Genomic DNA, 12,646 nt, shown 5'->3' with positions numbered 1-12,646 from the left:
TTCCAATGTATGTTTGTGCAAGATGTTTCAGAAATCAAAGTCTATTTTTGTTGAGAAGCTGTGCTTTTATACCTCAGGGTATATATATATACTGTACCTTCACAGACCACTGGTGGTCCGTGAAGGTATTGCATGTTGTCCCTGACCATGCATTTAGTATGTTTTTTTATCGACCACTAGTTAGTTACTGTTACCAACTACTGGCTGTTGTGTTAAGGGCTTGATTTAATTCACCTCAAATTAACAGATTAAACCAAGCCCTTAACTGTCAATATTTATTTTCCGGCTTTCCCCCCCACACCACGCCCATATCCCCCCACCAAACACAACAGTGGTCCCCAGGTTGATTCTTAGTCAGGGTGGTGGTCCCTGGTTCATAATCAGTTGAAAACCCCTGATCTAGATGAACTAAATTTAGATGATTGCAAGAAAATGTAGATAGTGGTGAAAAAGTTTTCTGCTGTATCATTCCAAATTACATCAATATAACGTTGGTAGGGGAGTATAGGCCTCAGCATTGAGCACAAAGGACATTTCGAACAAACCCATGTAGAGCTTGTATAGTTAACTCCACAGTGACTCTTCACGCTCTTCACCTCCCCGTGGCTACCGTCGGACTGCCATATATGGAAGAATTCAAAATGTACTTGAGTGAAAGTTACAAAGATGGTAAGATGGAGATGAAGTGGTAAATTAATATATAAATATTGTTATGGGTATCTGGCGTAGGGTTTGACATCTGCTATAACAGCGCTATCCCTAAGCAAACAATGCAGAAGTTGATTTAAAGTCCATTTTGATTAATCATATTCTAAATAAATAAATGGACCATGCACCAATAGATTACCAACAACCACTTTTATTCACATTCAAACCTTAGTGCACTTTCATCCTTTGGGTATTGTAGAGACCTTTTGTCCTTGTGGTGGTTGACTGAGAGTACCTTTTTCTAACTGACTGGCTTTGTGCAGCAAACTTAACCAAAAAAGGGAAATGAGGAATGTCCAGACGTAGAGTTGAAGTTGAACTCAAAAGGTTTATTTGATCCAAGTTGAAAACAAAAAATAAGATACTTTTAGCATATAACTGTAACAGAGAATAGAAGGAGGTATAGAACAAAAACCAGACGTAAAAAACTGTGAACCTCCAATCAACAACACCTGGCCCTCTGATGGCCAGGTAATTTATGTCCTCTCTGCCATGTCTGTAGGGGGTGACAAAGCACACTAACAGGAATGTTAGACATGGCATGATGGCACATACATGATGTTATGGCCTATAGTAGATCGGCTCCTACACACCGGCCCCAATTGTATGGCGTGTATAACTAAATACAATTATCAATACAAAATAATGAATGGAGCTGTTTAGTTATATTCAACACATTCTTCATATTGTGTCAAAAATAGAAAATGACTTAACTTAAAAATGTCTACTGGGGACAGGAGTTGTCTTCAAGCAGCAGACATAGTTTTGTGATGGGTCGTTCAAGAACACTGGTTTGGGTCTTGATCTTTACAGAACGAACTAGGCCTTTGGCGTCTGGCATGGTTTCCATCACTCTTCCCAGAATCCATGACCCTCGGGGTGCTGTCGAGTCGACAATCATAACAATGTCACCCATCTGAATATTTTTCTTCTTACTTGACCATTTTTGTCGCTCCTGCAACAATGGCAAGTATTCTTGGGTCCACCTTTTCCAAAACAAGTCAGCCATGTACTGAGCTTGTCTCCATCGGCGTTTGAGGTACATGTCAGACTTTTGAAAGACCCCCGGTGGTAGAATGGGTTTAGACCTCAAGGTCAGGATGTGGCTGGGTGTCAGTGCCTCCAGATCGTGTGGGTCAGATGACATGGTGGTGATGGGCCGACTGTTGAGAATCGCTTCTACCTCACACAGGATGGTAAACAGGCCTTCATCATCGAGCACTTGCTGGTGTAAAACTGATAATAGGACTTTTCTCACCATTCTGATGAGCCTTTCCCACACTCCACCGTGGTGTGATGCTGATGGGGGGTTGAAAGTCCACTTGATGCCATCTTTCAATAAATAATTCCTCAGTTTGTCCTGGTTCAGATTCATTAGGGCTTCACGTAGTTCTTTATTTGCACCAACCAGATTAGTGCCATTGTCTGAACGGATGTGAGATACTTGACCTCTCCGACATATGAATCTCCGAATGGCATGTACACAAGAGTCTGTGTCTAAGGAGTATGCCATCTCTAAATGCACTGCCCTACTGGTCATACAGGTAAAGATCACTCCATACCGCTTGACAAGGCTTCTTGCTCTTTTTACTTGGATTGGTCCAAAGTAATCCATTCCAACATTTGTAAAGGGTGGCAGATCAGGGATTAGTCGTTCTTGGGGCAGGTCTGCCATTTTCTGCACTTTGGTCCTTCCTGCTACACGTCTGCACACAGTGCACTTGGTGATCACCTTTCTTGCTGCTGAGTTTGCATTTGTGATCCAGTACTTCTTACGAAGCTCGGACATCATGTGATTTCTTCCACTGTGGCCTGTGCGCTCGTGTATGTGACGTAGTATCAGAGTAGATATTGGGTGATTTTTGTGCAGGATGATGGGATGTTTTACCTGTTGGGGCATGGCTGCACGGTTGAGACGTCCACCAACTCTTAATAAGCCATTATCCAACACTGGATCCAACTTGAATATGCAGCTTGTTTTTTGCACACAAGATGGCGCCATTTGCAACTTTGCCAATTCTTCAGGGAATGTTTGACTCTGGCTAATTCCAATGATGACTTTTTCAGCCTCTTCCATGTCATCTACAGTGATGTTCTGACCGCTCACAATGGAGTTGAATGGGTGCATTTTTGAAGCAACATTTTTGCTTTGGCAACGTGTAGTTACACCAATTTCCTTGAGTTCCATTTCCTTTCTCTTTCTTGCAAGTTTTCTCAGAACATCTTTAAACTTCAAGTACCAAACCACTGCCTTCTTGAGTCTCAGCCAGTCTGAGAAGTGAGATAGCAGCTGGTCTGTTGGGCTTTGTGTGTTTTGAACATTGGTTGTATATGAGACAACCTTTCTTTTGACCTCTTGGTCATCCACTGGGTTAAACTGTAAATCAACGTAGTTAGCTGGCCAGTCATTTTCAGAATTCATGAGAAACGTTGGACCTTGTATCCAACCTGCTATACAATACGATTGTATTTCTCACCAATGGCTGTGATGCTTTGCTGCTTGTTCAAACATTTTCATTGCTGTTGTCCATATGTCACTCCAAACTGAGTCACACTCTTCTCCAATCCAGAAATCAATCCGTCCAAACTCCATGAATCCATGTTGTCCAATTAGTCCAGTACTCCAGAAAGGTAGTTTTTTACAATTGTAGAGACCTTTTGTCCTTGTGGTGGTTGACTGAGAGTACCTTTTTGGAGTACAGGACTAATTGGACAACATGGATTCATGGAGTTTGGACATTTCCGGACCCCTTCCCTACTTCCTTCACAGGTGTTAGTAATGATACTACCAGTAATTAAGGCTCTGTTCCATTTAGTGTACAATGGTTCTCAAACGTTTTAATTTCATGGACCCCAAGTCTGAGAGAGTACAAATGTACACTCACAGTTACACACCCATACGGGGCAGTTTGGGACCCACTTGTGTAGTGTTTCCAGTAAGCCAACATGCAGAGTCGGGTATCGGCAAGCAAAATATGTGGGTATCGACAAGCAAAATATAAAGACTGCAACTGATACAGAACGCTGCTTGCAAGGATTTTTACGCATACCAAGAGAAGTGAGCATATCACACTAGTGACTAGTCCTTCACTAAGGTTACAATGCCTGAGAGTTTTAGAATTACCGGTAATTGTATCATTAATTTGACATTTCTGGGGGTGGCATTAAAGCAAAGTCCATGAGATTGTTATGATTTACTGTACGGGCATTGTAATTAATACTATTTCTTCTAACATTATTTGATTTTGTGCTTTATTCTCAGGCTGAAAAAATCGCCTCCCAGATGATAACGGAGGGTCGCATGAATGGCTTCATTGACCAGATAGATAGTATTGTCCACTTTGAGAGTAAGTGACAGTGACTTTTACTTATTTTAACTTTTTCTAGAACATAGAAAACCTGGCATAGCTGAAGCCCTAGTGGGTTAGTTTGTTGGTTCAATGTACATTGAATCGCCGACCCACTTCGTTGTTTTTGTGTCTTTTTTTTTCAGCCCGTGAGCCACTTCCCACCTGGGACAAACAGATCCAATCGCTTTGTTTCCAAGTCAACAACCTCCTAGAAAATATCCGAGCAGCTGCTCCGGAATGGGCCAATACACAGGCCATGGAAACGCAAATGACCCACTGAACGTCAACTAAAAGCTCCCCTAAACCAAATGACCCAGTTAACGGTAACCAAACGCTCCCCAAAACCAGTGGTTCTCAACCCTTTCAGTTTCAGGTTGCCGCATAACTCTGAGAGTCTTCAAATGAAACCAAATGGACCCATGAGGGTCCATTTGGTTTGATTTGTAGACTCTCAGAGTTACAGACCTGTAAGGGTCCATTTGGAATCCCACCACCTGAGAAAACAATGTTGTACATGAAGCTGATACTCTGGGGACCCTCCCAAATAATTTGAGGACCCCCGGTTTGGGAACCACTGGTCTAATAATCGACAGGCAACAATTGAAGATATCTCACCTATTTAGAGTTATATCATCATCAGACAACACAGTGGTGTGTTGAAATCTACAAGCTCGGCTGTAGATCAGCTATTTTCAGCATGTGACACTGAAATATACTCGCCACTTGAGGACATCAGGCATATAATGGAAGCATAGGGGAATATTCACTAAAACATCTTACAGGGAACTGCTTTTGTATTCTTTTTGCCAAAACTGTAAAACGAAACACTTATTTGAGTGGTATGGTTTTGAGTGGTCGAACTAAGCTCGACGGTGCTAAGTACAAATCTTCTCCACATAATACAATAGCCGTTAATGTTACATTCTGTCCTAAAGTGGCTCGATAGACCCGATATCATCTTCCACTGTACAAAGAGATTAATTAAATGTGAATTTGAATTCAACTCGTTTGTCCTCATTTCTGAATGTTCAGTGGTTTATTAAAATTTTCACATTTAAAGTAAGGTGGATGAAATTCTTAGTTCAGTCAGCTTATGGCTTATAGTTATAAGTATTTATAAACCATGATTAATTATCAGTGACTAACTTTTTTTGAATCAATTTTATTTTATTTTATTCATCACAGAAACAATACAATTATATGAAGTCAAAATATATAATTTTTTGTCTAAATCAACTGTAGTATTAGTCGAGTAAACTAGACTAAAACCTAAATGTTTAAGATGACTAAACCACTAGACTACATGCAATGTTATTTAAAAGAGTAAATAAATAAATAAATGAAATAATAAATGAATAAATCTAATGAATGGGCGGGACCCCATGTTGCATGTTTACATTTATTTCATTATGTTAATTATTCATTTATGGAAGAAAAAAAACAGCAATAATATATTGTAACTTGTAAGTCAGTGGTTCTCAACCTTTTCTAAAACGGCATTTGCAGCCCATACCCATCTGTAAGTGGTCACATACATTAATGATTGTGTTCTGGCTTAGATCAATATCCTTTAAGTTCCTACTTCACTTATCATTAAAAGTTATTTCATCCAGATTTGAAACAAGATACACAATACTTGTTTTCTCGGTTTTTACTTTACTTTTATTTTCCTATTGTTTAATATCAATGCATGACACAGCAATTACAGCTCTCCTTGAAAACTTGGTAATTGGTGCATATCTGCAGGTGGGTGATTCCATTGTCGCAGTTGTAGTAGGAGTGCTTGTCGTTGACGTTCCTATAGAGGCCATTGGGCTTCCCTCCGCAGAAGCCCGTTGCAGCAGAGGCCAGAGGCCAGTCGCAGCATTTACAGCTGTCGCTGTACACGAGTCCAACGGGGCATGCCTGGAGGTAGGTGAACCCGTTGTGGCAGTTATGGAAGGAGTTGGCGTCTATGGCGTTCGTGTAGAGGCCATTAGCCTTCCCTCTGCAGAAGCCAAGGTCAGTTGACACAGTGTTGGTGGCGGTGGCAGTATCAGTGGTGATGGCAGCCGGGTTATCCATGGTGATGATGGCATTCGGGTTAGGGATCTGAGTGGAATCTGAGAAATGAGGATGGGGATGATATGAAAGTTACACAAAATAAGTGATTAACTATAGTATTACCATAATAAAATGTGCTTAAGGCATAAAATTACACTTTTTTTTAACCCCCAGTATCCCTTTTCTGTGGGAAACATTCAAAGAAAGTAGCTGATCTACAAGCTCACTGTAGATGTGCTATTTTCTTGGATCAATAACAGACTGCTGTCTAATCAAAGGTTCAGAGCACCTGATTTTTGCCGTACCCAACATGGTACTGTAGCTACAAACGCACGTTTTTGAACATTTGAAGCGAGAAATACACAATGCAAAAACGGAAAATGTCTACTATTTTGATCAACCTTTCCTGGTTTCCGAGGCGACACGTTGCACTGGACACACCGTGACCTGGCATATATTGATGAAATACTAACGTATACGCAATCACGCAATGACACCTTCATTGTTACTTTGGGTCTATGTATTCATCATTTCTTTATTACTGTTATTACCTGCTTATTCTTGTGTAATAAGAAGAATATTAGGATCCCCTATTTGGATATTAGGATCCCCTTCGGAATCTTATCAATTATCTCTTGCATGTTTCAACATAAATTATGGAGATTACATGATTTTCCACCCGAGAGTGACGATATGAACGCAGGTTTTGTTTACCTGAATCTAGTAGAGCTCTCAGGTGGCTGATGAGGGGGTATCTGCCCTGGCCACACATTTCTCCAGTAAAGTCATCCAGGTCCATGGCCCATACCAAGGCTCCTCCAAAACCACTCGTCTTCAAGTACTTCACCTGTGGAGATTGTCATTTATTTATCGTGAAATTCTCCTCTGTCATACATTCATTATTTGTTGAGCTGCTATACAAATTCAGTACCGCTTGGACCCTCTACTGATAAAAACAGACCTGTAAAGAGTATTGCATGTATTTCACTGATTCAGTGAAATACATGCCAAAATAGCAGATCTACAAGCTCACAACACGCTGTGAGCTTGTAGATCTGCTATTTTTGATGAATGTTCCCCCAGAATAGGGATGCTGGCGGTTAAAGAGTCCCATTTTTTAACTAACCCTAGTCCCCATGTTTTAAGCATATTGTGATTATTGCAATACATATGTTTGTGTGGTTTTAATTTGTTAAAAATGAACACATCCATGTTATTGACTGATATCTTTAGTTTTTTAGATTGGATCGTAAAGCTGCTGTATATTACCTTGTGTGCAAAACTATCAATGTTATCAAATGCCAGCCATTCTTTGCCTTTGGTGGCATAAGGCACGATTTGCTCATCAATCCAGTGGACAGAGGCCCCGCGGAGGAAGCTACAAACCTGTTGGAAGGACAACAATGTATGTATCTTAAAATCAAAAAGACTTGACATTATTATCCATATACTGGTATGATGCCATATTGTGGGTTTTAGAGCTTGTGACTAAATAACTACAATGATCCATTGGAACATCTTTTTTCCCCCCTACTTCATAAAAAGTAACACATTTGGACATACAAGGTTTTCCACCCAACCGCAACATAGTATAAGCTTCAATGGTCACTCACCTCAAAGTAAGCCAGGATTCCTGCCTCTCCTGTATAGAGTCCAGCAGAGCCAGCACTGCTAGTCGGAGAGCCAACGGCACCATCTGCTGACCATGTACGGAACGTGCGTCCAAATGTTGCGAAACCAAGCAGGAGTTTTTCAGCAGGTGCTCCTTGATCTCTCCAGTAATTCATGGCAAAGTCCTGGTTGCAAAAATACACACTCAATCAGTTGCCACGTGCATCAGTGATTCTCAACCTCCTTAATGTCAAGGTACCCCCAGTTTGATATGCCCTAGACCAGGGGTCCTTAACGTTTTTCAGACCCACAAAGGAGTAAGGACCCCTTAGCTATTTTTGCCGGATGCTAGGATTCAAGTGAAAATAAAAACACGTTCAAATAGCACACCAAGATTTGCCGCCCTCCTCTAGTAACTCTGAGGACCCCCTACAGGTGCTAGACCCCTTGTTGAAGACCATGCATTGATTAGAGTACCATGGAGTACTCCCATTTGATACTTTACTTTTATACACTCTTAAAATGTGATGGTTTCCTCTGATGTGTGATGGACATTTATATTATTTAGCCATTTTATCAGGAGAGAAAAGCATTTGTACACTTGTACATGCTTATGGGGGTCCTTGAAATAGGCTCTATGCCTCTTCCTTACTTCTTTCACAGGTTTTACCAGTGATACTAATTGAGGCTCTGTTCCATTCTAGTCAAACAGAGTCAGAGTGCATGTTGGCTCACTGGAAACACTGCTGCCTACACCAGTGGGTCTCGAGGTGTGGTCCAGGGACCCTCATGGTTCCTTGACGGGGTTCCAAATGGACCATTGTGTGCATATGGAATCTAATTAATTTGGTTCTATTTGTACACTCAGAGTTACACAGCTGTAAGGGTCCATTTGTTTCCATTTGTACACACTCAGAGTTATGGGGGTACTTGAAATGTAAACAGTTTGAGGACCTTTTATAGCTACACACAAAAAAACTGTCTTAATTAGTATCGTGGCAAAACCTGTTAAGGAAGTAAATAATAGGCCCACTTTCCTTACAATTTGGCTGCTGTGTATAAAATGTGTTTTGTTCCACTGCTGTGTATAAAAAGTGTTTTATTCCACAACTGGTAATAAAATGTGTATGTGAGTTGTGAGATTTCTACTCACCACATTGTTTGTATCTTGTGAAGTGAGAGGGCTGTTGTGGCCGGTGGTTTTCTCCCATGCTCCGTGGAAGTCATACGTCATGACATTAATAAAGTCCAGGGACCTGTTGTTATGCACATACACACAGTTCTGGATGTCAAGTACAATGTTGCATCGTCGGAATGAGAGGCCTGTTATAAAATGCGGCAGAACTTTATAAGTATGATTATAATCTGCTCACAAGTAGGTCGGATAGGTTTATTGTTGGTATCAGCCGGGTTCCGGGAGTCTATTCCAGTTTTGCAGTGTGCTAGCTAGACCCCTGGGAGATGGATTGCTGAGGTGGAGCACCCGCAACACCAACCATCAGCTCCCAGTACTTACTGGAGTTACCGCAAAACTTGCAACACCCAAGCCGTGCTAATACGCTGAGTTGGCAGTGCCTGGGATCGAACCCATGACCTTGTGGTCAAGAGGTGGGTACTGAGATACCCGGACACTGTAAAGTTATGCTTATGCTCTTAAATACTAATTATGCTGTATTTAACATGAATAATAACACATAACACCTTTTCTTATAAGCAGTAGACTAAGTAAGTTTACAATGCATTATGTCTTGGGGATACACAGTAAGTCTTAGTGAAAAGGCCTTGAACTCACCTAGCGATCTGGGCGACCTCATAACCATTGTCAATGTTTTCCTTCCCAGCAGCTACTGCAGCTGTGAGCAGCAGTCTGGGTCTTCTGTTCAGATGTCCTTCCTGCTCGAAGGCAGAGCGTAACTCCTACATCCAAACACATGAATGATATGGCATATGGGTCATATAATGATAGCAGTGAGTGAATAGTGCAGTGGTTCTCAAAACTCTTTGATTTCAGGGAGCCAGTGTTAACTTTATCGACTAAAACTGTGAAGACAAATGTCAACTACGTACCATTTTTCACTGGTGAAAACGATATAATTACTAACTAAGCTATATGATGACTAGAACTATGACAAATGACAGAAAGTATAATGGCAATTCCGTCAACTAAATTAAAACTATGGTCGACTTAAAGGGAGGAGGGACTAGTGGAGAAGCAGGTTAGTGGAGATGTTGTCCAGTAGACCAATTGGTTGTCACGGCTCGAAAGTAGCAGATCTACAGGCGGGTTGTGAGATTATGATTTTAAAAAGAATGTGTATTTTCCCCTAAAATAGTACATTAAAATCAATAATTAAATCTATACAAAAAAAGAAGAAAAAACTAAACCATACATGAATAAGTAGTGGAAATAGTAGATCTACAAGCTCACAGTGTCACATTATGTCATATGAGCTTGTAGATCTGCTATTTTGGGTCCAGAGTAAACGTCTAATTACTCGTTTTGGGTCTTGAGTTAAGAACCAGGGACACACAAGTCACACATTGCTGTCTATAGTAGCCCCAGTATGTTCCCTCAGCACTACGCTCATTCTGTAGCTCCTCAACTCGGAGCTACAGAATGAGCGTAGGGACTTACAGTCTATGGTAGGGACTAGGGAGAGGGCACATATGGGGCTATGTCTATAGGTGCTCGGACGGACGGACAGACCCAGCCAGGGTCACACATTACATTGTTGTCTATACTAGTGGCTGTCTAGCACCACTCAAACAGTTTGGGAATGACAGTTTTATTTACCTGACAGAGCAGTGTGAACCTGTGTTTGTCCTCTGAGGGGCTCCCTCGCGCTCCTGGATAATACCAGTCCAGATCCAGTCCGTCGAAGCCATGCTGTCTCAACAGGTTAATGGCTGACGTGATGAAGGTCTGGCGGCTGACGGCTGATGACACCATTCTGCTGAATCTAAACGACACGGACACCTCAACTGTTTATGATTGACTGCCAGCTACAAAAATGGTGTTAGTTACTGTTTATCTAACAATAGACTCATGATAAGTAATGAACTGACTAGTAAACAGAAACACTGCTATTGAACTCACTGTGTAGATGCGGTGTTCCAACCGCCAACAGCCAGCAGAGTTTTCAGTCCAGGGTTGCTGCAAAGTAGACATGGAAAGATTATGAATGACAGAATTATGTCTGTGAGACTGTGACTGTGTGCTGTTGCTGACTTAAATGACTTAGCCTATAGGCTATAGCTGTAGGCTACAGCTAGTAGCCTAAGTAAATAAAATATGACAATACCCATCTCTGGCACAGACAGCCTGTAGCTGTGCCATATTTTATTTTATTACTTATATTTATCTGAAAAAGTGTAAATTGTTCATGTATTTTTATATTTTTGGGTAACAAACTGTATTTTGTATTTTTGTGGTCTGTTGTAGAGCAGCAGATATATCATGAGACCCTACTCACAGAGATTACATTCACCTGTTTGGTTTGGGCATCTTGTCAGAGGTACAGAGAAGAAAGGAGCTCATCATGTCAGAGACATAAGGCGCAAACGGTATGTCATCTCACCTGTATACCTACCTGCATTATAGCAACAATAATCCTCAACATTTTTCATTGCAAGGTTGCAAAGTTTGATGTGCACTAGGCCACGGACGCCCACTCAATTAGCACTTCAATTAGCACTAACAAATTAGCAATTTACAGTGTAAAGGCCTCTACAAAACTTATCTGTTTACTTTTCAGGATTAAAATTCAAAGCTTAACTGTACCATGCTTTGTGGTCTGTTGTGGAGCAGAGCAAAAAACAGTTAAGTTTTGAGGCAAAGCTTAAATGTTTTTTTTTTTTTACTTTTCAGGATTCTAATTAAAAAATAGCAAAAAATAGACTCTATAAGCTCCACAAAATCCACATTTGAGCTTGTATATGTTCTACTTTTGATGCTTTTGTGTGACACTGTATGATTAAGTATAGGCCTATGGTATGTATTTAATAAATGTACATAAAAATAATATGGAGTCTTGGAGATAAGATAAGAAGCTTCTGCCACCTGACAGCCACGATATAAACCTGGGAAATGAAAAGGACACAACTCACCTATGCTTGAGTCCATTGAAGTCCTTGTAGAGAGCCTGGTCGTTCCATTCATAGGTGTCCAGCTGGTTGTGTTGGTTGACGACAGAGAAGGCGTAGATCAGATGGGTGCACAGGTTGGGGTCAATGTTAGCAGGCAGAAATTTGCCAGAACCCGGTCTGTATTGGGCCCAGTTGCTGAAGTAGCACAGCAGTGGTTTGGAGGAAGACACTGTGGAAGGAAGGAAGGAATTATTGAATGAACGCATGAATTATGATAAACGAGTGAAATTGGAAGTGATGAAACATGGAAGTGAGCAGAACCAAATTGGAACTGGATTGGAACACTCAAATAAATGTGTATTCTCTCTCTCTCTCTCTCTCTCTCTCTCTCTCTCTCAGAACAACAACTTTAACCTTTTAAGCCCCCCCCCCTTACACCATTTTAGTGATTTAAACAGAATGCATAAATAGATACATACCCTCTTGAAGACTTAGTAAAAGGGTTAGACCTGGAAACAGAAAATAAATGTTAATACACATACATACATACACTTTTAACACATTATACTGTTAAAGTAACATTAATAATCTGACTTCAACAATGATTTCAACCTACCAGCCAAGATGGTTAGTGCGGCCATGGTGTATTACTGCAGGACTATCCTATCCTTTGTAGTGGCCTGAAATGATGACAAGTGTTTATTATTCATAGAGGTTTCATTTAAAGCAGTGGTTCATATTTGATGACCAGCAGTGGTTCCCATTGGAGACATAAAGAGTCTCCATTGTTTCTCCATAGGGAACCACGACTGGCCATCAAATTATTGTACATACATACATTACATATG

The 12,646-nt window shown here is 40.8% G+C and overlaps 1 protein-coding gene across 1 annotated transcript; it reads right to left on the bottom strand.

Annotated features, from left to right (window-relative positions):
* Positions 1 to 5,741: 5,741 nt before the first annotated feature.
* Positions 5,742 to 12,439, bottom strand: LOC308309645 (acidic mammalian chitinase-like; the record flags this gene model as incomplete). Its single annotated transcript, XM_080755555.1, has 10 exons — positions 5,742 to 6,160; positions 6,816 to 6,948; positions 7,371 to 7,487; positions 7,715 to 7,897; positions 8,866 to 8,968; positions 9,505 to 9,629; positions 10,507 to 10,672; positions 10,810 to 10,866; positions 11,820 to 12,027; positions 12,415 to 12,439. The coding sequence occupies 10 exons, from the start codon at positions 12,437 to 12,439 to the stop codon at positions 5,742 to 5,744; spliced, it is 1,536 nt and encodes a 511-aa protein (XP_080611681.1).
* Between the last annotated feature and the right edge of the window lie 207 nt (positions 12,440 to 12,646).

This window comes from Protomyctophum bolini (genome assembly GCF_963924005.1).
Source record: "Protomyctophum bolini genome assembly, chromosome: 22".
Taxonomy (NCBI): domain Eukaryota; kingdom Metazoa; phylum Chordata; class Actinopteri; order Myctophiformes; family Myctophidae; genus Protomyctophum; species Protomyctophum bolini.
Note: the sequence above shows the minus strand (reverse complement) of the source record. Positions and strands in the feature narration are given on the sequence as shown.